General features: G+C 54.2%; 1 protein-coding gene across 5 annotated transcripts in view; it reads left to right on the top strand.

Annotated features, from left to right (window-relative positions):
• Window positions 1-351: 351 nt before the first annotated feature.
• BMP1 (bone morphogenetic protein 1) overlaps window positions 352-25,146 on the top strand; it is a 41,950-nt gene continuing 17,155 nt past the window's right edge. For all 5 annotated transcript variants that reach the window (XR_005833942.1, XR_005833941.1, XR_005833940.1 and 2 more), the window contains exons 1-12: window positions 352-508; window positions 7,497-7,610; window positions 9,750-9,914; window positions 10,087-10,204; window positions 10,504-10,682; window positions 11,444-11,549; window positions 12,972-13,096; window positions 13,668-13,783; window positions 21,096-21,198; window positions 23,996-24,112; window positions 24,360-24,505; window positions 24,603-24,798. Coding sequence is in view for 2 of the 5 variants with exons in the window: in XM_040626544.1 (XP_040482478.1) it covers window positions 352-508; window positions 7,497-7,610; window positions 9,750-9,914; window positions 10,087-10,204; window positions 10,504-10,682; window positions 11,444-11,549; window positions 12,972-13,096; window positions 13,668-13,783; window positions 21,096-21,198; window positions 23,996-24,112; window positions 24,360-24,505; window positions 24,603-24,798 (1,642 nt within the window). In the remaining 3 variants the exon portion in view is untranslated. The remainder of the gene's footprint in view (window positions 509-7,496; window positions 7,611-9,749; window positions 9,915-10,086; window positions 10,205-10,503; window positions 10,683-11,443; window positions 11,550-12,971; window positions 13,097-13,667; window positions 13,784-21,095; window positions 21,199-23,995; window positions 24,113-24,359; window positions 24,506-24,602; window positions 24,799-25,146) is intronic.

Here is a 25,146-nt window from a genome sequence, read left to right as displayed (position 1 = left end):
AAACCCGCCCTCCAGCGAGCTCATTTCCCTAAAAGGGGGGGGGGGAGAGGGAGGGAGGAGAGAAGGAAAGAGGAAAAGAAGGGAAGGGAGCGGAGAAGGCTGGAGGCGCAGGGAGAGGGCCGAGGAGCCGGGCCGGAGAGGGGGCGGGAGACAGGAAGGAGGGGGGCGAGGACAGGGAAGGGGGAGAGGTAGGGACGCGCGAGGGGGGGCAGCGCCGGGAGGGAGCGCGCGGGCGAGCGGAGGGGAGCGCCCTCCCCTCGCCGCCAGTCCTCCGCTTCCCCTCTCGCCGGCTCCCGCGTCCGGGCGCGACCCGCCGCCGCCGCCGCCGCCGCCGCCGCCGCGCCCTCCAGCATGCCCGGCGTGGCCCGCCTGCCGCTGCCGCTGCTGCTCTGGCTGCTGCTGCTGCTCCCGCGCCCGGGCCGGCCGCTGGACTTGGCCGACTACACCTATGACCTGGGGGAGGAGGACGACTCGGAGCCCGTCAACTACAAAGACCCCTGCAAGGCGGGTAGGCGCCCCCCCACCCCACCGACCGGCCGGGGAGCCGGGGCCCGGGCGCGGGCAGGCCCGGCGGGGAGGCGCGGGCTGCTTAGGGTTTGGGGTTGGGGGAGGACAGTCCAGTGTGGGAAGCCGGGAGCTGCCTGGTTGGCAATGCAGTGGGGAACAAAAGAAAGAGGGAGAGAGGGAGGGGGGAGTTTGGGGGACTTTTAGGACTGAAGTTTTGCTGCTGTTTGTGGAAGCTGCTGCCGCTGCCTTCTCTTCCCAGAGGGTTCCTGGGGAAAGCTCCCTGGGTCCAGGGAAAAACCTGCGGCCAAGGAGGCTTTTCCTCCTGCAGGAAACTTTACTGGCCAAACTCCTCTGTGTGTGTGTGTGTGTGTGTGTGTGTGTGTGTGTGTGTGTAGTTTTCCCTTCTCCCCCATCTCAGGCTCCAGGACGTTGTTTTCCAGCCTGTCTGGGCTGCCCCCAGGCTGCACATCTGTCTGCCCAGGGGGTGCGGGAGGCCTGCATCTCCGAGGAGCAAGTCTCCTGAGGCCCCCACCCAGCCCAAGTGAAAGAAGAAAGTTTTTCAAGGGATCCTCTGATGTCATGCTCCCTGGGTATCCCATGGTCCCCCCACCAAACACAGCAGCCTTCTGGGACAGAGGAGACAGCTGTCAAAGTTCGAGAAGCCAGCTAGGGAGGGGATTATTGCCTCTGCCCTTAGGTGCCAGAGTTACCTACCAAGGCCAAGTTGGGGTGGGAAGGGGAAAAACACAGAGAACTCAAACACCGTGTATCAGCTCTCTTAGTCCACAAACACTGGAGGCTAATTAGCTGAGGTCAGGGCCCCGGAGTGTGTGTGTGTGTGTGTTCTTTGTCCATGAAGACCCCATGTAACCCCTTCACTCCTGCTGGGCCCAGAAGGGTCTTGCCCCTGGAGTGACCAGATGGCCAGACACTCAGGCCATTTGCCTAATCAGATGACCCTGAGCAGGCTGCCTGAGACAAGAGAACACACAGGCCATAAGATATCATCAAAATCTTTCCTCAACTTCCTGCCTCTGATTTCATCCTGTCTCCAAACAGCCAGGGCCAGGGGTCGTGGCCCAGTCCCTAGAGTTCTGGAAGCGCCTGTGTTGTGGCATAAGGGGTTGGGTCCCTCTAGTCCTGACTCTGGGCTCCTACTTTGGGTGGATGGATCACAGCGAACTACAAGAAAGGTAGACCCTTCTTCCAGTGGGAGGAGGAGAAGTCATATCTCTCAGCCTTCCTTCACCCTTGCTGGGCTGTGGGAGAACCAGACATTAGCCATCATCTTTCTCCCTGGGCTTGGAGTGGGCATGAGGCTAAGCGGATGGAGCTTGGGCTTTGGAGGCAGGCAGACCTAAGCTGTCAATCCTGGACCCACAACTCATTAGCTCTACTGCCTGGGGAATGTTAATTATCATCTCTGAACTTTGCTTTTCTCACCTGTAAAATGGAACTGATAATATGTCTCTCTGTAGAGTTGGTGGTAAGGATTAAATATGAGAACATATATAAAACACTTACTTAGAGATTAACACACAGTAAGCACTTAATAAATGTTTGCTGCCTACTGCCCTGTTTTCTGTGCCTCACACTCTCACTTTATTTATTTTTTTTTTCTGAGGGAATGGGCTGGGTTTGCAGGAAAAGGGAGTGTCTCCCTGTCCCTGTGCTTGTGTCACTTACTCATTCAGCTGTTCTACATGGACAGAATGCTAATAATATGGGCCAGGCCCTGGTCTTGATCTTGGGGGAGATACAGAAAAGTCTAAGACGTGGCCCCGGCCCTCAAAGGGCTTCCAGTCCAGGAGGGGACAAGATGAGTGCAGATGTAACCAACCGCACCAGCCAGGATGTGTTCTGTGCCTCCTTGAAGGAAAGGGCTTAAAGGCTCAAGGAGCTTCTTGCCCCTCTGCAGTCCTGGTGGGGTGGGGGGCAGAGAACCAGGGGTCACAGAAGATTTGGGGGTTCTTCATGGAGGAGGGAAGGCCTTGAAGAATGGGTAGGAAGTCAAGCTGATGTATTTTACTCCTGGATGGATTTGGAGTGATTTTCGGAGGAGGCAGCAGGAGGCTGAGGGCTCTATCCCCAGTCTCAGATTTCATGCTAGGGTGGGGCTGGCTGAGTTGGAACTTCAAACAAGGGCTCTGGAGAAGGCTGTGCACCAGGGTGAAGTGAGGCTGGTGGGGAGCCGGGCCAGGCCTGGGGGTGGCCGAGAGGGCCCGAGAGCCTGACAAAGCCAAGAGTCAGGGTCAGATCAGGCCTCCCTCCTGGGTGTGACTGGTGCAGCCTTGCCTACCTCCGCCCTGACTCCCTAAGACCCCACACCAGCAGCCTCACGCCTCAGGTCCCCAAGCTCTTTTCTCTGTTCATGGTGCTGTGTCCTCTTGCCCCCTCTGAGCCCCGCTGTCCAGGTGCTAGACGTGATGGTGGCAGGAGCACCTGGCTTTACCTCCTTGGATGCACCTGATGGGCCTGCTTACCTCTGTTCCCTTGACCCTTTCCGGCTCTCTCCTCTACTCCTTGCACACGGAGGACCAAGAATGGAAGCCCTGTTAACTCCCCTAGGTCACCGTTCAGGATGACCAGGTCCCTTCCTTTGTGATTACCTTTTCCTGCAGTTGCTGTCAGAGTTAGAGCAAACTTGAGGGCAGGAAGGCAAAATTAAGACCCTTGATACCCCGGAGAGTTTCCTGGATCTTCTGGGCAACACTAGAACAATAGACGGGAAGCAGAGTTGGTCTACGTGTGTCCTAAGAGTTGGTTCCAGCAAGCTCTTACGTGCACATATGAGCTCTCTCTGTCTCTCTGTCTCCTCTCCCCCTTGCCCGGGGAGATTCCGAGTCAGCCTTGATTTCTGGTATGTTAGGATGCCAAACCATCAAGGGGGACCTTTCCTGAGATTCCCAGCTCTTGGCAGTGACCCTCGGGGCTCTGGGAGAGACCCAGAAGGCAGGAATCCAGACACAGTTGCTCCCATAGGCAGAGAAGCACATGGTCCTCCTTGAGCCAGGAGGACCTTACTTCCGCCCCAGCAGGCAGCTCAGAGGTTTGCTCTTAGAAGAGCTCACCCACCCCCATCACTGTCCCCACCCCAGGGGCCTTGTGGCCCAGGTTTGGACTTCCAGGGGCCTCAGTCACAAGTTCTGGAGGTTGAGAAGCCATCCCTTCTCTTGCCAGACCACATTCCCCCTCCAGACACTCTGAAGGAGTCACCCAGCCACCTACGCCCCTGCTCCCTGAGTCACCTTCTCTTTTAGATGCCCCAAGGGAGGAGGAAAAGACTTAGAATCTCCCTGGGCTCCAGATGGAGAAGGACCAATGGGACTCCCCAGAAAGAAGGAATTCTCAAGAATTCTAGTTTCTCCAGAGATTTTGGGAGAAGATATTGGGGGATGACAGGGAGGGTGTAGAATATGTCACTCAGGCCACTAAGGGCCTCCTAAGGATATCAAGGGGAATCAGCACATCTTTCTGACTCTCTGGCTCTCTCTCTCCACCCCCCCCCCCATTCATTCCTAAGGGTGCCCTTCTCCTTTGGGGGGTATGGCCTGTGAAATGTGTACATGCAATTATTTGTGTGTTCAAACACTAGGGCTTGCGCCGGGAAGTAGTCAAGAGAGTGTTCAGGCACATTTGTGGATGTACCCCTGCTTTATGGGCGAGTCCATTCAACTGTGCACGTGGGTACTCCTGAGTACATGTCAGGGTTCGCACAAATACGCACGTGTGGAGCGCGTCCAGCTGTGATTAAGGACACGTGCGTGTCTGTGGGAGCTTGAGTATGTTCTCCCCCACCTGGAAGCTTGCATTTGTGTGGCAGGACGTGCGTATGCCCTGTACACATGGCATTGGGGCGCCATCACCCCGGTGAGCTCCTCTCCCTCTCCCCAGATGGGGATGCCTTGCCACGGCCCCAGGGGAGGAGACGCTGGAGTCAAGAGGCCCCCCCTAGAGGACGGGCACGTGAGGCCCACCTTACTCTTCTTTCCTCTCCTGCTCCCAGCCTGGCTGTGGAGTGGCCACGAGTGCTCCAGGCTGCTTTACAGCCAGAAAACAAACTTTTGATCCTGTGCTGAAAACAACTACTACCCTGACCCTGACCCCAGGGCTTCCTTCCGGGGAAGGGGCATGTCCTGGACTCTCCAGCATCCAGATCCCCTAGCTTCCCCCTGGGGGAATCCCAAATGGACAGGGCCTTGGCACTCAACTCCTGGCCAGAAGGCTCCCCTGCCCACCCCATGTCTCCCCACCCCCCTCTGTTCCCACACATTCTTCAGCCATGACAGCCCCACCACAGGACTCCCGCTCGGCAGAACAGCTCTGTGGACAGCCTACGGCCTGTCCCGCCTTCCACTTGCCCTGCCCCCCACACTGCCCCGGTCTCACAGGCCAGCACAGTTCCGAGGCCTCTGTACTTGGAATTCGAGGTTCTGCTTCTGAGCCCTTTGGGGCTTCGCTCAGCCCAGAGGCCAGTGGGGGTGAACCGATATGCTCTTGGAAAGTAGAGAGTTGATCTTGAGCTTACGGGGCTGTTTTGGGGGTAATATTAACAGTGGCCATTTAGTGGGTGCTTACTGTGCTCCAGGCTCTGTGCTTGGTGCTTTATTTACATGCGTTATTTCATGCAGTCATCCTGGGCGACAGATCCTATTGTTAGCTCCTTTGTATGTAGGAGAAAATTGAGGTTTAGAAGAGTTTATGTGACTTGTCAGCTAATAGGAGCCAAGCTGGGATTCAAAGACAGGTCTGTCTGCCTACAAAGACTTTGCTTTTTGCTGTGATGTCCAAAGACAAGTCCAAATATCCATCCACATGTGTATACGATGATGCCCGTGGGTGTGGGCACGTGGGCCTGGAGGCGCCAGTGTCCGTGCAGAGGTGCAAAGCGTGTAAAGGTGTGAGGGTATTCGTGTGGCATGTGTGCACCTGTACGAATGTTGGCATTGCCTTCCCGGAGTGCACCTCCCATCCCATGCCCTTTGTGTGTCAGCTGAGAATCGTCTCCCGTTGCCCGCCCACCAACTGCTGAGCCAAGGCCACCGGTGGTGACGTTTTACGGAAAAGAATCTTTCTCACGTGGTAGAAGAGATTCTGGGCCACTTACCAGCTGGTGGCCTTAGGCAAGTCGTTTCCCTTCTTAGGCCCAAGTGTTCTGATCTCTGAAGTCAGGGAGGTGGGCTGGAATCTAGCCACAAGGTTATCTCCCGAAGAGTTTGTACTTGCACACGCCTAGCAAATGCACAGGTGGAGCGAGATTTAAGGGGCGTGCCCTGAGTGGGCCAGGATTCAATGAATTCGTTAATGCGAAAGCACTTCGTCACCTGGGAAGCACCACACAGATTTCAGCCTTTACATGCGGCGTCATCATGGCTGCCGTTACCGGCTCACTGGGTTCGGGGCTTGCAGCTAGTCTGCGCGTTGGAGCTTGTGCGTGTGTGTTTTTAGAACTGTCTGTGGCTGTGTGTTTCATGTGTGTGTCTACGCGAGCGTCCGTTTTTACGTACAGGTATTTACAATATGGGTTCTACGACACTCGTGCACTTGAATACGAGTGCTAGACCGGAGTCAGGAGGCCGGAGTTACAAATCCAGCCTCTCCGATGACTAGCAGTGTGGGAGACCATTTCCCTTCCAGGCCTCAGTTTCCATATCTGTAAAATGGAATGTTGGCCTGTATAACTGCTGGAGGGACTCCCACATTCTGTGGATCCAGGTCTAGGTTGCATCAGAGTGTGCGTCTACGGGCATGGGTTTGCGGGCCCAAAGAATATCGATGTGATACTTCACTCGAACATTCTGGAGTGCCTTTCACCTGCAAGGGTGGTGCGGGCGCCGCTTGGTGGGGGGAGCCTATCTCTGCGCCTCACATAGCTCTGTGTTTGAGGGCGTGGCTGTGGATGCAACCATGTGTTGGATTCTGTGTATGATGAAGTGTGTGTGTGTGCACACGCGTGTCCACCCAGCGGGCCATCTGGGGCGGAGAAACCTGTGTGCAAGGCCTCAAGGTTAAAACAATTTGTGTAATGCTGCCGTGAGGCCCGTGTAGCACTCCGGATGAGAAGCAGATGCTGCCGTGGGTGGAGCTTCAAGGGAAGCTGCTCTGGGCTCCACCTCCCCCGGCCCAGCCTCCATCCTCCTGCCCGCCCCCGCCCCCCCAGCCCAGCCCAGCATGGGCTTCGGGCTCTGCTTTCAGAGCACTCAGCTCTAGAGCTACCCCTGCTCCCGACTTCTCAAAAGGCAGGCGGAGTGGTTAGTCCATCTCTCCAACAACATCTCTCCCCGGGTCCAGAAATCAAAATGGCCTATTCAGGGGACTCTGTTCCCCCCGCCTTTCTTCCTGCAGAGAAGGGACCCTGAGACTCAGAATAGGAGTCACTTGAGAATGGTTAAACTTCTCCCCCCTAGCAGGGCAGCTCCCGCTATGTGTCCTGGTTTCCCTAATATGCCTCCCCGCTCTGTTCCTGTTCACATCCTCCCCTGCGTTGAACTGAAAGGGCAGTGGTTGAGTGACTACCATCTGCGCAGTGCGGCGCCAAGGTCATGGGCCCATGGGGTCGACGCTCTATTACCTGACTCCCTTCTGCTTTCTCCATAGCACTCATCACCATCGGGAATTCTCGAGTTCGGTGTTTGTTTACTTGTGTATTGTCAAAGGTTAGCTCTGCACAAGCAGGGGCCTCTTCTGTCTTGCTCATCACTCCAGTGGTGCCTGGTCCACAGAAGGTGCTTGCTACGTATTCGCTACAGAGTGATGGGAAAAGTGACATGACCGTGTCCTCCTCTGGTGGGGGGTGGGTATCAGCTTCGCTGGATTCCCAGCTCCAAAGTGAGCGTAGTCTCCCGAAGCATCCTCGAAGCCAGTCCCCCACTGCCTTCCTCCTCAGAAGACATTTGAGGACTAAAGTTCCTATAGGGGAGCTCCTGGGGTTGGGGCTGTCAGTGCTGGCTAGAAGGATTAACTCCCCTGGCCTCTTCTTTTCTCTCTAGCTGCCTTCCTTGGGGACATCGCCCTGGACGAGGAGGACCTGAGGGCCTTCCAGGCGCAGCAGGCTGTGGATCTCAGGCAGCGGGCAACCCAAAGGGCTTCCATCAAAACCGCAGGTACACTGGGTACAGGCTGGCCCTCCTATGTCCCAGAAATGGGTTCCAGAATTGGAGAAACGAGGCACCTCCCTGTTTCCCAGCCAGGCCCTCTGAGGACAGAGGCTGTGAGCTTGAACCCAGCATATGGCTCGTCTCCCCTTGGGATATCTTTATCCCTTCCCCAGAGGAGCAGCAAATATAGACAAACCCAGGAGCTAAGAACTGACATGCTTTTTGCTTAGTTTACAAAGGACTTTCAAAAGCATTATCTAATTTAACTGTCTCCGGCCACCTTCAAAGGTAGGTGTCAGGACAGCTCCTGCCTTGCAGATACAGAAACTAAGACTCACGGGGGTAACACGACTTAATCAAGATGATAGAGCTGGTCAGTGACAGAGCTAGGACAGGATCCCAAGCCTTCTCACTCCACATCTGAGGCTCTTTGCTCAACACCCCAGTCCCTCTTGGCTTCTCCTCGTGCTCCCCCATTGCAAGCTTTTACGCATCTTTCCAACCCCATCTCCGGAGCTTCTCTGGTGAAACCTTCCCTGAACGTCCCCCCAGCATGCTTGTGCCTCCATTTGCTCTCTCTCTGCTCTCTGTTGACCACTTTAGTATCTCACTTAGTGAACCATATTTCAGTGGCTTGTGTTTGTTTTTTTTTGGGCTTTTTTTTTTTTTTTTTTTTTTTTTTTGATACGCCTATCTTCCCTGCTGGACTCAAAGCTTTTCAAGGTAAGGGATGGGTCCTTCTCACTCCTGGGTGTGGCCCAAGCAACTAGCAGCCCTCCTGGCCCTTGTGAATGGGTGAGAGAAGAGGAGGAGTCAGGGCACGGGCTGCTTCAGATCCGTCCAGCCTTGTCGCTGCTCTGGAACATGGCGCTGCCTCCAGGGTGCTCGCCCACTGCCAGGGATGGGGATTCTCACCTGGAGTCCATTCTGCACACACTCTGCTGGGGCCAGGCGGTTGCCCTGCCCAGCATGAGGGAGGATTGTAGTACGGGCCGCCGCAGAGTAAAGGTCAAACTAACCCCAGAGAGCAGCTGGCACTGGAGGGTGACTTGGTGGCCCGATAACTAGCAAGGCTTCCTTGGCCTGGGAGGGGACCAGCAGACAGGGTACAGGCAGAATGGAGGGGTCGGAGCGCCTAGGCCCGCCACAAACCCACCAGGGTGACTTTAGGCAAATCTTTGGCCCTAGTTTCCTCATCCGTCAAATGTACACAGTGGCACTTGCCCAGTGCATCCCAGAGAGCTACTGTGTCACGGGAGAATGTGTATTTGGGAACGCTTAAAGACATTAAGTTCTCTATGCTCCACAAGGAAGAAGTTTTATTAGGGGAGAAGGGAACATTTCCTAGTCTCAAGCCCTCTACAGTTCCTAGGAATTAGTACACCATGGTTTTCTTTTCCAGTTATGGTCAATTCTCGCTATCTGTGGTAGTCATGCCTAGAGCTACAGGATAACCTTCTTCCATAAAGTCGCTGCGGACACTGAATTCACAAATCCTAAGCCATTCATCACTTCTAGGAGAAATACAATGTTCGGTTCCTGCTAGCCTCTTGTCCTATCATTTTCATCAGCTGATCAATATGTGACCCTGTCTTGTGTGTGTTTCTGTTTCAAGACCCCTGACTTAATACATAGTTGACTCATTAACATTGAGCCATGGCCAGCAGCACTGTGACTCGTGGCTGAACTGTGACTCGTGGCCCAACGTAGCTCACGAACACACATGCACGGTCTCCATAAGGCCCGTCAAACGCTTCTGCGCTCGGGAACACAGCACGGCAATGCTTTAGCGCCATTGGGGCAGATGGGAGGCATTTAAACAGCAAAGTCACCAATAAAAAGCCCCCAAATGCAAACAAAGTAGCCCTGAATAGACTGTGAAAAAGAGATTATTGACAGTATGAGAGCTGCAACGAGAAGGCAGAGCGTCACCTTGTTCCTCCTCAGTTGGCTCACACTCTTCCCTGCTCTGTGCATGTCCGCGGATAACCACGAGAGAGCTGAGGGTGTCGATTTGGGGGTTACAAATAAATTTTAGGGAGTGGGCAAATATGGAATCCCCCCAAATGAGGTTAGATTATATAATTTGTTTCCCCTCCACCCCGTCATTCATTTGCTATCAATGTCTTCCTCTTCCAACCCCAGGGAATTCTTCTGCCTTCGACTGCCAGAGCACGAGGGGGCAGCTGCAGAGGAGAAGCCGTGGGAGATGGAGAGGCAGGTCCCGGAGCCGGCGGGCGGCAACATCCCGACCAGAGCGTGTGTGGCCCGATGGGGTCATCCCCTTTGTCATTGGGGGAAACTTCACTGGTGAGTGTGATGTGGGGAGGCCAGGGGAGCAGGCTGGTCTGGGCGGTGGGGCAGCCGGGTCTTGTGTAGTTGTGGGAGTGGTACCTTCTGTGTACCTGTCCAACAAGAGGCTGACACTCTAGCAATGGGCCCAGCTGGACACTGTGACAACCTGGCCCCTTCATCCTGGCAGGCAGCCAGAGGGCAGTCTTCCGGCAAGCCATGAGGCACTGGGAGAAGCATACCTGTGTCACCTTCCTGGAGCGCACAGACGAGGACAGCTATATTGTATTCACCTATAGACCCTGCGGGTGAGCAGGGGCCCCTGGGCACCGCACCCTCGGCCATCACCCCAACCCATATTCTGCCCTGGGCACTGCTGCTGCCCCAGTGGGGCCTGACACTGCGTCATCTGTCTCCCCCGCCCTGGGACATCGCCCCGGGAGCCGCCCGGATGTGGCTATGACCCCTGCACATAGCCTGGACATCCCGCGCTCAGGCCCCTCCCCCGCGCTTCACTCCCCCGCCCCCCTGGCAGCCTCGCCCGGCCCCTGAGTGGATGCACTCCCCCAGCTCGGGACCGCCCCCCTGAGCTGGCCCCGCCCTCCAGGTGCTGCTCCTACGTGGGTCGCCGTGGCGGGGGCCCACAGGCCATCTCAATCGGCAAGAACTGTGACAAGTTCGGCATCGTTGTCCATGAGCTGGGCCATGTCATTGGCTTCTGGCATGAGCACACGCGGCCAGACCGGGACCGCCACGTCTCCATCGTCCGTGAAAACATCCAGCCAGGTAGCACCTTGACCTTGGCGCCTAGCGGTGTCGAGCCCCAGCACCCACTCCAGGGCCTCTGGTGGAGGTGGGAGCTGCTGCCTGGAGCCATCGCTTTCGGTCAACTTAGCGGGCAGCCCTTGTCCAGGGCCCAGGTCGGTCCAGACCCCAGCCCTGAGGCATCTGCTCCCTGCCAGTAGCAGCTCTGAGACAGTTGATCAGTTGTAGAGCTGCGTGGGGGGGCTGGGAGAGATCCTGGTCCTGGACACAGAAGTTATCGGGAGCAGCCAGAGCCCAGCTGCCCTGGGGTGGGGGGATGTTTGTGGGGGACATTGGCACATCCCCCACACCATCTCAGCCTTTCTCTTCACTTTTCCCTGGTCTTCTGCCCTCAGGCCTGATCTCTCCTTTAAGGGTTTTTTCTCTCTTATTTCTCCTGGCTCCCTCCGTCCCCTCCCTTCCTGCTTCCTTCCTCCCTCCCCAGGCCTCCTCCACTCTTCCCTGCTTTCATCTCCCTGTGGTTCTAGAATTGGGTGCTTCCTTTCCATACTCCTTGAGCCTTCCCTCCAGCAGTCCTCATTGGCCCTGCCCCTCTGCTGGACAGACTCTTCTAGAGACCCACCCCTACCCCCAGGCTTCCCTTGGCTGCTCCCTGGACCTTCAGGTAGGGGGGCACCTCTCAAGTGCAGGGAGGACCCCACTCCCCACCCTGAAAAGGTGGCACTGCATCCCTCACAGACCCTTCCCCTCCCACCCCCACACCGTTTTCCTGGTCTTCGCAGGGCAGGAGTATAACTTCTTGAAGATGGAGCTCCAGGAGGTGGAGTCCCTGGGGGAGACCTATGATTTTGACAGTATCATGCACTATGCCCGGAACACGTTCTCCAGGTGAGAGATGGGGCCTGGCCTCCTCTGGGGCAGCCCAGTCCCACCCTCTGTAGGCCATTTTCTTTGGGCCTCTCGCTTTGCACTAGGCTGCCTTGCTGGGGCAGTCACCAAGGACAAGAGTGGACTTCTGGGTGGCCGCAGCCCCCAAGCAGAGGACCCGTGGGAGTCACCTGCCCTGCTGTCCTGTTCCATGGTGGGTCCATGGTCTGGCTGGGGCTCACCAAGCCTAGTACGTGTACCCTGAGGGCACCTGGTCCAGGAGGCTGAAAATCCAGCCGCTTACCTGCCACATATATATATGTCTGTATCAGCCCAAGGGAGCTGAGCTTTTCCCTCATCTGTCAGCCAGAAGAGGCACATTTTTCTAACTGGGGGCTTCCTTTCTAATCAGTCTGCCTTTTTCTAACTGGCTGATTTGTACAAAGGCTCCCTCCCGCCCTGAACAAGCCTCTCTCCCTTGCTCACAAGAGCGTGCACACCTACTCCCTTTCCTGGGTCCACGTTCCCAGAAATTACAGCCAGAACCCCCAGAGGTGGTGGCCCAGCCTCCACACCCACAGCTTCTCCTTGGCAGAGTGTGGGAAACGGCCCCTCCCTCCTCCTCCCCGGGCCCCCCTTCCCAGCCTGGCCTTTCCCATGCCTAGCTCTTTCCTCATCCTCTGTCTGTCTCCCGCTCTGTCCCACACACAGTGCCCCTCCTCAGTCTCCCTGCCTCCAGACCTGAGGGAACAGAGACCGAGGAAGGGTGGTGAGGTCATCCTGCCCCCCATGACCACAGACCTCCCCTGGACATTTCCCACCACATCCCACCCTACCCCCTGCCAAGTTCCACCCAGCTGGGTGTGAGTCAGGGACCCTGGGGAAGTGGAGGGCCTCCTGCTTCCCTTCACCCAGCTCCTCCCAGATGGAAACACCCAGGACTTCGCAGGCAGGAACTCGGGAGACAGGAGGCACTGATGGATCAGGAGTCGTGGGGCTGTCCCCGGGGTCTCATTGGCCGCGGTGGGACTTGTCGAGGGCGGCCTGTGACAGCAGGACCAGCGCTGGCCCCGGTAGCCCTAGGACAGGTTCAGCACGAGGGGCCGCGGGAGCAGGGGCTGGGAGAAGCAGGACACATGAGCATTAGGCGCCCGAAGCTCTCCTGAGGCTGGGGACTGGGCCCAGGCTGAGCCAGAGCACCGAGAGGTCCCTGACCTCCCAGAGTATTCCTGGGGCTCCCCCAGGCTCCAGCCGTGTGGCTGCCACGGAGCAGGGTGGCTGCTGGTCAGTGGGCAGCATAATGACAGGGTGAGCTCTCTCCACCCGTCCCTGACCCTACGGAGGAATGTCTGGGCTCTGGCAGGGTCGTGACCTTGGGTGCACACAGGCACGCCACCCCTCCTTTCACCAGACTCTCACCCAGGTCGGGCTTTTCCTCCTCAGGGGCATCTTCCTGGACACCATTGTTCCCAAGTACGAGGTCAATGGGGTGAAACCTCCCATCGGCCAAAGGACCCGGCTCAGCAAGGGGGACATCGCCCAGGCCCGCAAGCTCTACAAGTGCCCAGGTCGGGGCAGGGAGGGACGGGCCAGGGAGGGGTGGAAGACAGAGCCTGAGGCAGCCAGTGGCCAGGGCCTGGGGCTGAGGAGGTTAAAGCTGTAAGTTTTAGAGAAGGCCAGAGGCTGCCTGGTGTTGGGGGTGGGGGCACCCCGGCAGGGGCACTCTTCAAGTTAAGGAACCAAACTGGGGCTGGAATCGGGTGGTGGTGAGATGTTGAGCCCCACAACTTCAGGGCTCTGGGACAGTAGGGCAGTAGGAGCAGTAAAGAGGGCTAGCGGAGCAATTCTCAGGGAGGGAGGGAGAGTGAGGCCCACCAGAGGAGCTTGACCTTAACTCTGGAAACCATGTTGCCTTGACCACAGGGCATCCTGTAGCACTAGGCTGAAGAGGTCAGATGGTGGGAGCTTGTATGTGAAGAGCAGGGAGTGGATCTTAAAGGGACAGGACCATCCCCGACTCCCTCCTCTCCTCAGCTGTTCTCTCCCCCAAAGGATGCCAGAGTCCAGGGCGGGAAGCCAGAAGGCTGGGGGGGTTGGGCGTCTGCAGCCGGCAGTTCAGTCATTTCCTTTCCTTGACAGCCTGCGGAGAGACCCTACAAGACAGCACAGGCAACTTCTCCTCCCCTGAGTACCCCAATGGCTACTCCGCCCACATGCACTGCGTATGGCGCATCTCAGTCACACCTGGGGAGAAGGTAACCGAGCGTCCCCTCCTCTGCCAGGACCCAGAGTAGGAGAGCATAGTCGACTGTGGCTATGAATGACCTACCTGGGAAGCGTAGACCCATTCACCCCATGAGAAGTGGAGTGCTGCCTCGAGGAGGGGCTTGGAGCAGTCCTTGTAAATAAAGGCTGGCTGGCAGAGAGCGCTTGCTGCACGAGAGGCACTCTCCCAGGTGCTGCTCAGATTCACCCACAGGGTTTTCATGTGGAATCTGGACCCCTCACCCACCCCTGCACTTTCCATGTCCTTCCATACATTTTGATTGTTTCCAAGAGTCAGCTGTAAGCCTTTGTTTCCCTTGATTGGAGCATGGCACTTAATGTACTAGTGCAGTCTGGAGCCCGGCTAGATCTTATTCCTGGTCATGTTGTCCAGTCCACGGCTCTCAAGACCATGTGGAATCCAAGTCCACCATTCAGAGGTAGCCGTCCCTCGTACTCTGTCCCGAGCTCTTGATAAGCATGTCTTCTGGGTCTTTGGAACCTGGTCTTTGATTGAAACATTGAACATGACCCGAATCAAAGCAGATCCAAGATCTCTTTCTGAACTGACATGGTTCAACTGCAGACTTTGGGCAGAGTTATTCCGCTGGCTATGATACTACTTAATGTCACTACCAACCAGCCATGAGTCACTACCTTGCTGACTGGGAAGTGAGCTTCTCAGACCATGCCTTTGTCATCTCTATGTCCCTGGCACCGGAAGTAGTTGATAAATGCTGGATATGTAGATGGGCTGCCTTACCAAATCAAACCTACTATTCCACCAGCTGGCAAAATGCCTCTTAAAAAGGAAATGACATTTGTCTGATATGCTCTGTTTCAAGTGAGCCTGAACTGGCTCCTAGCAGTCAAGTGTCTCCTTTCTAAATGGCAGCAGACCGTCTGTTTAATTGGGGATTGATGTTCGACTCAGTGGTTTGCAATTCCCAGAATTCACTCCAAACCCTCCTGCCAACACACACACACGTGCGCGCACACACGCCCCTTTTGAAAATTGGCAAAGCTTTTGTTCTGAGTTCTCAAGATTACAGACACTGATCACATCTGTAAGTTATTTGAGGGTCCTCTGATGTCATTTTTGAGCCTAGAGGCAAAAGCCAGTTTAAAGAGGTGCTCACTGACTGTCCTCCAATATGATTCGGTTCCCATTTCCTTTCCAAACTATGCTTATCTTATTTTTTGCAATTTAAAGATCATTTTCATTTGTGCCAGACTTCTATTGAGGGTTGAGTAATTCCATCACCTCTCTCAGTTAACATTCTGTCATCTTCCCTCAGAAGTGAACCCATCCCCTCCTTGTTCTTTTCTTTTCTTTTCTTTTTTTTTATTCTGAATTGAACTTAAAAATTGCTGTCCTTTTTGCTGCCTTGTTCTGACCATGCCCTGGCTTCCTTTATCCTTCTGCCAAAGGTCTCCTCTGCTGCAGCCTTTGGAGATCTCACAGCGGATAACAATAAAAACAACTAACGATTATTGAGCGCATGATCGGCCAGGCATGTGTTAAATTCTTTATGTGTTATGTCTTGCAATTAACACAGTGACATTCTAGGCTGGTGCTAATGTTATCCCCATTTTGCATATGAGAGAACAAACTTGGAAAAATTAAGTAACTGGCCCAAGAAACTGGATTATGACACAAAAATCCATGATTGCAATACTGTGTATTCTAAAGCCCTGTCCCATATCAACAATTGCTAAAGCGCCCTTCCACAGTCACTGTTTCCACTAGTCACCCAGCACTGGGGGGTAGAAAGAGGCACTGGGGGATGTTCCTGGCCCCGAGAAACATAGAGTAGGGTAGAGCGGTGCTGTCTTTCCTGTTCAGAAGATTCGCTTGGTCAGCAGGGATATGGCAACTTGTTCAGTATCAGTCTCCTTCCCTGTGGTTCCAAGCCGGCATGGGCTGGCCCTAGTCTCTAGTAGACACATGGCCGGGCCCCAGGGGCCTCTCTGTGCCTTGGGCCTGTTCCCTCCACAACTCCCAGGAGACTCCCCATCCTTTTTCAGAGGGCTGCCTGGAGCTCCAGGGAGAGAAGGAGGCTACAGAGAAAAATTCCAGATTCATCAGTGCATGGTTGCAGAGATAGAAAAAGTAAAACTCACTCACGGTCCTGGATGCGACTGTAGAGTTGTGGGTGAGCCAGAGCTGGGCCCCCGGGGGACAGGAGCCCTGGAAGGGCTTACAGAGGCTGGGGAGCCAGGGAGGGTGCGCAGTAACGTCACAGCAGCCGTTCTTTGCTGTGCGCCCGTTATGTGCCAGGCAGAGCAGTGGGCATCTTGTGTTCAGGACCCATTATTCTTCCCATCAGTTTTGTGGTGTGGGTGCTGTCATCCCTTCTGTATAGATGAGGGAGTCAGGGCTCAGAGGGTATGAGGAACTCTGCCCAAGTTTACACAGGCAGTCGTGGTGGAACCAGCATTTGGCTCCAGGACTGTCGGACTCCAAAGTCTACGCTCTTTCATCAGTCCCCCTGGAGTAAACCCGCCTGCATTCGTGGGTGGACTTTGATGTCTCTCCTGTGCTGAGAGGTTGTTTTCACTCGCTCTGCCCTTCTCTGATTATTGCCAGAAGTGCGAGTGATATGTAAATTTTATCTTATACGGTTATGCGAGTCAGGGATGTGTCAGACAAGAAAGAGCCACTTTGGAAAGCCTTCCAAAGGGCCCCCAAGTCTCCACACTGCGCGTCGTGAGCAGCTGCCCCAAAGAGGACTTACGGTGTTTCCCAAGCGACGAAGCCCGCTCCTTATGAGCAGGAAAGTGGTTTCAGGAGATCACGGTCTAGTGTTGCAGAGGAGCCAAGAAGATAAGCACTGAAAATGTCTTTTGGATTGGGCCGCATGCACCCTCATTCCCATCCCTGCCTTGTGACAGCCCTCCTGTCCTTCCAGTTCCAGCACGAATCCCACCTCCTCTGTAATGTCTTCCCTGACCCCCACCTCCCGTCCTGGCTGGGCAGAGATGAGCCCTCCCTCCTCTGCAAGGCCCGTGCTGGACCCTCCCCCGAGTCCCTGCTTCCCCGCGCTGAAGGGTGTGGGGCTCTGAGGGTGAAGGGAAAGCTGACCCTCATTCATTGCGCAGCTGTGAGGCCAAACTGAGCGGCAGGCCTGGGGAGGCCACACGGAGTAGCGGAGCCAGAGTGCCTGGGTCTGCCTCAGGTCTGCCGTGCTGTTTACCGGATGTAGGATCTCGGGGAAGTTGCCTCACCACTCTGGGCCTCATTTGTGACGCGGGCCTGGCGGTAGTGCCTCCCTCATGGGGCTGATGAGAACGAGGATTAGACAAGTTAATGTACGTGAAGTGCTTAGAGCAGCGCCTAGCGTGCGGTGGGGGTTCAATCAAGGCTAGCTGTTATGATCATTCTGCAGTCTTACTCTATTAGCCGAGTAATCCCTAGTCAACCTCCCCGGGTCCCCCAGCCCTCATCTGCCTCCCGCTACTTCCAGATTCTGGTATGAACCGTTTCCAAATTCAAAAGCTTAAGCAAACTCAGCTCCAATAGTGAAATTAACTTTTTTGGCGTGGCACACGCTGTAGTATCTGTGTGTGGCATGTATGTATGTTGTATGTGTGACTCACACGTGTCGGTGTTACAAACTTTACCTGTGTTAACTCCCTGAGTCCAAGCGGTAGGTACTATTTCCATCGCCGTCCTACAGACAAGGAAGTGGAGGCACAGAGGTGTGAAACGATGAACCTCGGGTGGTCTAGCAAAGGCAGATGGAAGCGATGCTGTGGGTCCCCAAAGGTTGACATATTGTCCCAATTGCTCCCTGATGGCAGCCAACAGATGTGAGGGGTACTTCCCGTATGCGGGGGGCACTTAGAGACTCCACACACTGTATCTCATTCAATCCGCTAGCTCCTTAGGATCGCCTCCGTGTCTTAGACAAAGACACTGAGGCACAAAGAAATCAAGCCACGGGCCCCGTCACCAGCCAGGAAGTGGTGGAGCTGGTCAGGTTTTCTTTGGCAAAGGGCAGTGCCCCTGCCACCAGAGCGCAGCTGTTCCCACATGACAGAAGTTGTTACAACGCTTACTTAGACCTCTCTGGTCTCAATATAGCCACAGCTGTGCCTCCCTGGAGAGTGCCCCTAACCACCCGCCCAGGTCTCTTCCTCCTGAGTGACGTGTCCGCTCGTTCCTCCTGGCCCGTAGGAGGTCTCGGGTGGGCCCTTTGGGGTTGCGCCGGCTGGGCGGGGTCTCTTCCGAGGGTGTGAATTCATGTGCCCGGGACAGAGCCAGAGCTGTCTCCGAGGACGAAGGGAGAGTTGCTGCTGTTCTTAGCACAGCTGAGTAAATTGATGGCCAGCCCCCGGGAGGCCACACGGAATAATGGTAAGGGCGTAAGTTGTGGAGCCAGAGTGCTCTCCCCGGGCCCTCTGCTTTCCTTCCTCTGTCCTGAAACTCCTTAAAAGGTCGTTTTGCTGTTTGTCAGATACAAAGATGACATATCCGTGTTGTAAGAATTTTGAAAAATAGAGAAATTCATAAGGTAAAAAGTGAATATTCTGCCCTGGATCCTTCTCCAAATCCCATTCTTCAGAGGTGACTAGGCACGAGTAACCCTTGCGATGTCCTTCCAGACCCTTCCAAGTGTGTGTGTGTGTGCATGTGTGTATGGCTATATGGTCTTAGGTCACTTGCCTTTCACTCAGCAGTTAATTGTGGTCAGGGTTCCATGTCCACAAATCAAGTTCTACCGCAGACATGCTCATGGCTGCTTCGCATGCTGTCACCTCCATTTCTCTTCACTGCTCGGCCATCCCCTGCAGGTCTCTATGGATGGGTGTTTCATTTAAGTTTTTTCTAAGTTTGTAGTATTACCAAAAACGCTACAATAAATATCTCAAGACTTAGCGCTTTATATACTTGGGCAAGTGTATCTGTAAAATAGATTCCTAAAACCAAAATTCTATTCAAGAAATATTAAAGATTCCGTAGTGAATTAAACATGATTCCTGTCCTCATAGGGCTTACATTTTGGCAGGGCTGGGGGACGGACAAACAAAAAGTAAGTGCAATAGGTTAGATGATGCTAAATGTCATGGAGGAAATCAGCAGTAGGAGATAAAGGAGCAAGGAGGGGGTTACTGTTCCATGTGGGAAGGCCTCATTCACATCAGGCGAGTTGGAGTAGAAATGGACAGGAAATGAGGAAACACTTTGGGCAGATAGCTGGGAAGAGCTTCTAGGCAGCAATGCAAAGGCCCTGAGACAGGAGCAGGCTTGGTGTGTTTGAGGACCAGCAAGGCCAATGTGGCCAGAGCCAAGTAAGCAAGGAGGAAATTGGTGGAGATGGGGTCAGAGAGATAGCAGGGGGTTAGACCACAAATGGCCTTAGAGGACATGGTGAAGACTTCGGATTTGACTTTGAGTAACATGCATTAAAGGATTTTGAGCAGTGGGGAGATAAGATCCGATTACATCATGAAAGGTCTTCTGTGGTGAGAGGTAGGATCAAGAGTAGCGACTATTGAACTAATCTTGGAAGAAGATGATGGCAGGGCCAGGACTGAGAGTCAAGAAGGGAAACAGGTGGTTTGAGGAGAGAGGGGAGGATGTAAAAGATGTGCCTGGCAGCTCAAAGGGCCCAGTCGGTCTCACATTTCGGGTGAGGTCAGTGGTCTCACATTTCGAGTGAGACAGTCAACGTGCCTGTATTTTCTCCAACCATGACATTTGACCTCTGGGAAGAGGCGCAGAGGAGGTAAAAAGTCAGATTTCACCAGGGATGCAATTTTCAGAAAGAGGAGCGAGAGACTTGAGGTCCTATGCAAGGAGGTGATGATAAACATAGGCCATGGATTTGCTTTGAAGTGAGTTGACTGCCCCCGGCCTTTGCCACTTCCTCTGTGTCCTACTTTGGGCATTTTGTAGAAAGGTGAAATATTGGGCACACTGTCTGTCTCCAGATCAAGAACCAGAACAGCCTTTCAATGTCAGTTTTTCAAAATAGGAGGACTTTTATCTCGGAAATAACACTAGTTCTCAATGATGACTAATAATAATAATCAAGAGTAATATACTGCACTTTTCAAAACATGGTCTTACTCGATTACATCTCAGAGTACCACAAGTAAGAAACGCTTCCCCAAACACAAACACATTTCTGCCCGTGTATGAATGAATCAAAAGAAAAGAAGCAGGATGGGCTGTGGGTTCCAGCTAGGCAAGGAGAGATGTGAGTCCAAGAAGGTAAAAGGCAGGAAAACCCCGTAGGCTCAGGTGGATGGTCATGGTGAATTGGAAGGGTTGTTGGACTCTGTATAGATCGGTGAGCGAGGAGAGAGGGGGGCAAGTGGTTGGACAGCGTTCCCTGGAGTCCTTGCTTGTTGGACGCTAAATACACAAGAGGCTTTGGGGTGCATTCTGGAAACTACTGAAGCAATTTCCCTCCTGGAAAGTGTGCTTCTCCACCTGTTAATATGCCCACCTGCTGGGGAGAGTCGGTACTTACCAAAGTGTGCAGCACTCTTCCAGTATTACGTGACCAGTTTGAGTTCAGTGCCCAGGAGGTACTTAGGGCAGTGCCTGTGCCCATGAGCTCCCGTGGGGGGGGGGGGGGCGGTGCTCTTTCCTCATGTTATTCTCGAGGCCGCTGAGGTCACAGAGGTTGGGTGACCTTCCAGCTCAGGCCTGTGTGTGTGGAGTCTAGAATTTCTTCACTAAGTGAGCTTTTTGGGTGTATATAGCCTTCTGAATGCTAAGCCCCTGGACAGGGACAGACCTTAAACCCATTCACAGGAAGGACCGGATCCGGTATCCCCCCCAGCCGCTAGCACAGCCCCCTGCCTGGAATCAGCATTCAGTAAATATGTGACCACCGGTAGCTTGGCCCTTCTTCTCTGCCTCTCCTCTCTGGACCCTTTGTTCCCATTTCAGAGCCCCCGATACCCACGTGCCACCCTGGGCCGTTGCTCTCACCGAGACCTCCTCCCTCTAAAGGTGCTGGATTCGTGTTACTTAAATCGACCGCGAGGACAGCTGGGTGTAGGCGGAAGCAATGGCTCCTCACGAAGGGGATCAGTAAAATGAGACGTTTTACCTAGATTCCACAAGGCCACGTATGTTAGGTGCACACCGGATTGTCTGAGAAGAATGCTGGCCGTCACCGGCAGACAGCTGGAGAGAGGAGTGACGTTTCTGTGCCGGGCGCCCATTTCTGGGACCCCTTCGCTATTCACAGGGGGAAGGCAGGCCACGTCCGGGGGCTGGCAGGCGAGGCCGGCGAGGGGTGCGGGGCTGCATAACCCTCCTCCTCTTCCCGTGTCCCCTAGATCATTCTGAACTTCACGTCCATGGATCTGTATCGCAGCCGCCTGTGCTGGTACGACTACGTGGAGGTCCGGGACGGCTTCTGGAGAAAGGCACCCCTCCGAGGTAACGGCACTAGCCCCCCGCGCCCCCGTGGCTGAGCCCTTTGGGTTTTTTAAATCGAAGTCTGATATCCTCTTAGTTTCCAGCGGACAGCGTAGTGATTGGTATTTGTAAACATCACTGAATGATCCCCAGGATGGAGATAGTTACCATCTGCCGCCGTACGATGTTATTACAATGTTATTGGTTATGTTCTCTGTGCTGTAGCTGACGTCCCCCGTGCCTTATGTATTTTTATAACTGGAAGCTTGTATCCCTTCTTGGCCTTCTGGCTACGATCAAGTGTTTCGCTAGAACCTTGTGTCTCCTGATCCTTTTACACCTATTCTGTCTACCCCCTGCCCCTTCCCTCTGGCCCCCATCAGTTTGTTCTCTGTATCTAGGAGTCTGTTTTGTTTGTTCATTTGTTTTGTTTTGAGACTCCACATATAAGTGAAATCATAGGATATTTGTCTTTATTTCATTTAGCATAATACCCTCTAGGGCCATCCCTGTCATCACAAATGTCAAGATTTCATCCTTTTCTGTGCTGAGTAATATTGCACTGTATGGCTCTCCCAGTCTTAGTTATCCGTTCATCTACTGCTTCCGTATGAGCGGGAGGCTGCACATAGCTCTTTGAATTGGTGTTTTCATGTTCTTCGGATAAATACCCGAAAGAGGGATTGCTGGATCATAGGGTAGTTCTTTTTTTAATTTTGGGGGAACGTCCATACAGTTTTCCACAATGGCTACACCAATTGACATTCCCACCAGCAGTGCACAAGGGCTCCCTTATCACCACTTCCTCAAACCTGTGTTCACTTGTCTTCTTGACACTGGCCAATCTGACAGGTGTGGGGTGACATCTCTTGTGATTTTGATTTGCATTTCCCTGATGATGAGTGATGTTGAGCCTCTTCTCGTGTGCCCATTGGCCATCTGTATGGCTTCTTTTTTTTTTTTTTTTAAGATTTTATTCATTTATTGGACAGAGAGAGACACAGCGAGAGAGGGAACCCAAGCAGGGGGAGTGGGAGAGGAAGAAGCAGGCTCCCAGCGGAGCAGGGAGTGTGATGCAGGCTCGATGGGGGGCTCGATCCCAGGACCCCAGGATCACGCCCTGAGCCGAAGGCAGATGCTTAACGACTAAGCCACCCAGGCGCCCCCGTATGGCTTTTTTGGAGAAATACCTATTCAAGTCCTCTCTCCATTTTTTTCTTTTTTTTTTTTTTGCATTGTTTGGTTTTTTGATACTAACTTGTGTAAATTCTTTGTACATTTTGAATATTAATCCCTTATCCAGTGTACAATTTGCAAATATCTTCTCCCATTCAGTAAATGGCTTTTTTGTTTTGTTGACAGTTTCCCTCACCACGGAAAAGCTTTTCAGTCTGATGTGGCTAATTCCTTCTTAGAACTGCTTATATCACAGTGTCTTCATTGTCCCCCGAAACCCAAAGCCTGGCCAAGGAGTGATTTGGCCGCCCTAGTGTGGGAGCCAGGAGTCCCGCTAGAATTCGTGCCTTCGAGCTCCATCACTAAGTCCCCTCCCCTATCTGCACCCCAGGGTCCTCGGTACGGGCTGCTGGGCCGCCCAGAGCTGATGCTCGGTGTGTGGGTCATGGGAATCATGCACGTGGACGGAGGGAGGCAGACAGCCACACCTCCACAGCTCCAGGCTCTCTTCCTCATCTGGGCACTTCCAGAGCCCCCATTTTCTCTCTCTGCAAGGTCTGGCTTAAGGGTGCCCACAGCGTAGCCTGGCGCACCATGGAGGGCTCCCTACCTGGCACAGTGACCCCAACCTCTTTGCACAGGATACTTTGTCTCTTGGTGGTGAGGGCAGTGGTGAGTAAGTGGGGGGTGAGGGCTCAGAAGCACGGGACAGAAGGTGCTTTAATGGCATAGCGTTAGGGCCAAGAGAGGCTTTTGCTTCAAGCCTGAGGAGCTGTGTGAATTCTCCTCCTCCAATCTGGACAGACTCCTAAGGAGGCCAGGAGTGCTCATTAGCATTAGAACCTTTGTTCCACAGCCTGGACCTGACGCAGGCTGACGAATCGTGGCCAACCATCTCTTTCTGATATTTGAATAGTTCTTCTTAGTCACCCAAAGCAGCTGTCATTACAACACTTCCTCCTGCAGACGTGGTAGCGTTTCCAAGATTCTACTTTCTTTTCCGTAACTTACATCGTAGGTCAGCACCCTCTGTACCTTGCCGAACGTTGGGAAACACCCAGTCTTACTTGGAACCCACAAGTCATCTTTCATTGATTCTTGACTACAAAGAATTCCACAAATGGCCAGCCTCGTCTGCTGACACAGATTCTTGTTGGGGTTTATTTCAAAGGGGACATTTTCTGACCCAGTCCCTAGATGCTAGGATTTACTTGGGGTCCTCTGGCATCTCTTGCATTTGGTCCAATGAAAGCATTTGTAATGTACAAAGGAAGCTGTGTTCATTCTTGGTCATTACTTGTTTGCACGGAGATCAAAGAAAAGGAATGATGGCAGTAACGCTCCTTTAACAAAAAGTAAATGACACACAGATACAGCTGGTTATTATGAGGAGCCCCCTTTCCTCCCTGAACTCAGATTCCACCCCTCAAGTGCACAGAACCCTCTCAAAGTCTAGTACTCTCTGGCTCTTCAAGGCCAGACTCAGGCCACCTGCAGGCTCTTGGGATTGTGTGCCAAGGACGGAGGAGGGCCAGAGCCCCTGAGCAGCAGGACGGGCTTTCTGGGGGGACAGGCCTGGTGCAGGGAGGGGAGAGCCACCTGCTTCAGGCCTCACCACCCTCTGTCCACACTGTCTGCACAGGCCGCTTCTGTGGGGGCAAACTCCCCGAGCCTATTGTCTCCACCGACAGCCGCCTCTGGGTGGAGTTCCGCAGCAGCAGCAACTGGGTCGGGAAGGGCTTCTTTGCCGTCTATGAAGGTACTGAGGAAGAGTGACAGGGAGCACTCAGATATGGGGTCCCTGGGCGTCCCAGAACCGCTTGTTTTCGGCACCCTAGGGGCAAGGTTGAGGGCCCATGAGGGAGGAAGCAGAGATCCCGGTGGGTTGGCCAGCCCCGGGGACACTAAGAAGCTGGGGGGCATGTGGAAAGGTCTGGAGGAGGGAGAGAGAGGGGTGCTTGAGCTGGGGAGAGCATCCTAACTGACCTCACTCTGTGTCCCCAAAGCCATTTGTGGGGGCGATGTGAAAAAGGACAATGGCCACATCCAGTCGCCCAATTACCCTGACGATTACCGGCCCAGCAAAGTCTGCGTCTGGAGGATCCAGGTGTCGGAAGGCTTCCACGTGGGCCTCACCTTCCAGTCCTTTGAGGTAGGTCGGAGCCCCTTCAGTCAGCTCTTCGTGGGCTCCCCAGTGTGGGGCCCTGGCAGCAAGAGCCCCTCTGGCTGACCGAGCGCCCGACCCGCAGATCGAGCGCCACGACAGCTGTGCCTACGACTACCTGGAGGTGCGTGACGGGCACAGTGAGAGCAGCGCCCTCATCGGACGCTACTGTGGCTACGAGAAGCCTGATGACATCAAGAGCACATCCAGCCGCCTCTGGCTCAAGTTCGTCTCTGATGGATCCATCAACAAAGCCGGCTTCGCTGTCAACTTCTTCAAAGGTGCTCTTTCCCGTTTCCCACTCAGCCTACCTGCCATGGCCAATCCATCTCCTTCATTCCTTTTTCTAGTTTTTAAAACTGTGTTGTATTGCGGTCAGACCACGTAGCATGAGATCCGGCCTGTGGATGCACGCGTAAGTGAACTGACAGTATCGCCGACAGTGGACACAGTCCTCGGATGGCACAGCTCTAGGGCTTGCTCACCTGGCTCTACTGACACGCTGGGCCTGTTGCTTAGCAACTCCCATTTCCCCTCCCCCAACCCCTGGCAACCGTCATTCCACTCTATTTCTTTAAACTTGACTTTACTTAGTTCTTGGATTTGACTCTTTTAGGTAGCTCGTGTAA

This window comes from Ursus maritimus, unplaced genomic scaffold (assembly GCF_017311325.1).
Source record: "Ursus maritimus isolate PB19 unplaced genomic scaffold, ASM1731132v1 scaffold_11, whole genome shotgun sequence".
NCBI classification, from domain to species: domain Eukaryota; kingdom Metazoa; phylum Chordata; class Mammalia; order Carnivora; family Ursidae; genus Ursus; species Ursus maritimus.
Note: the sequence above shows the minus strand (reverse complement) of the source record. Positions and strands in the feature narration are given on the sequence as shown.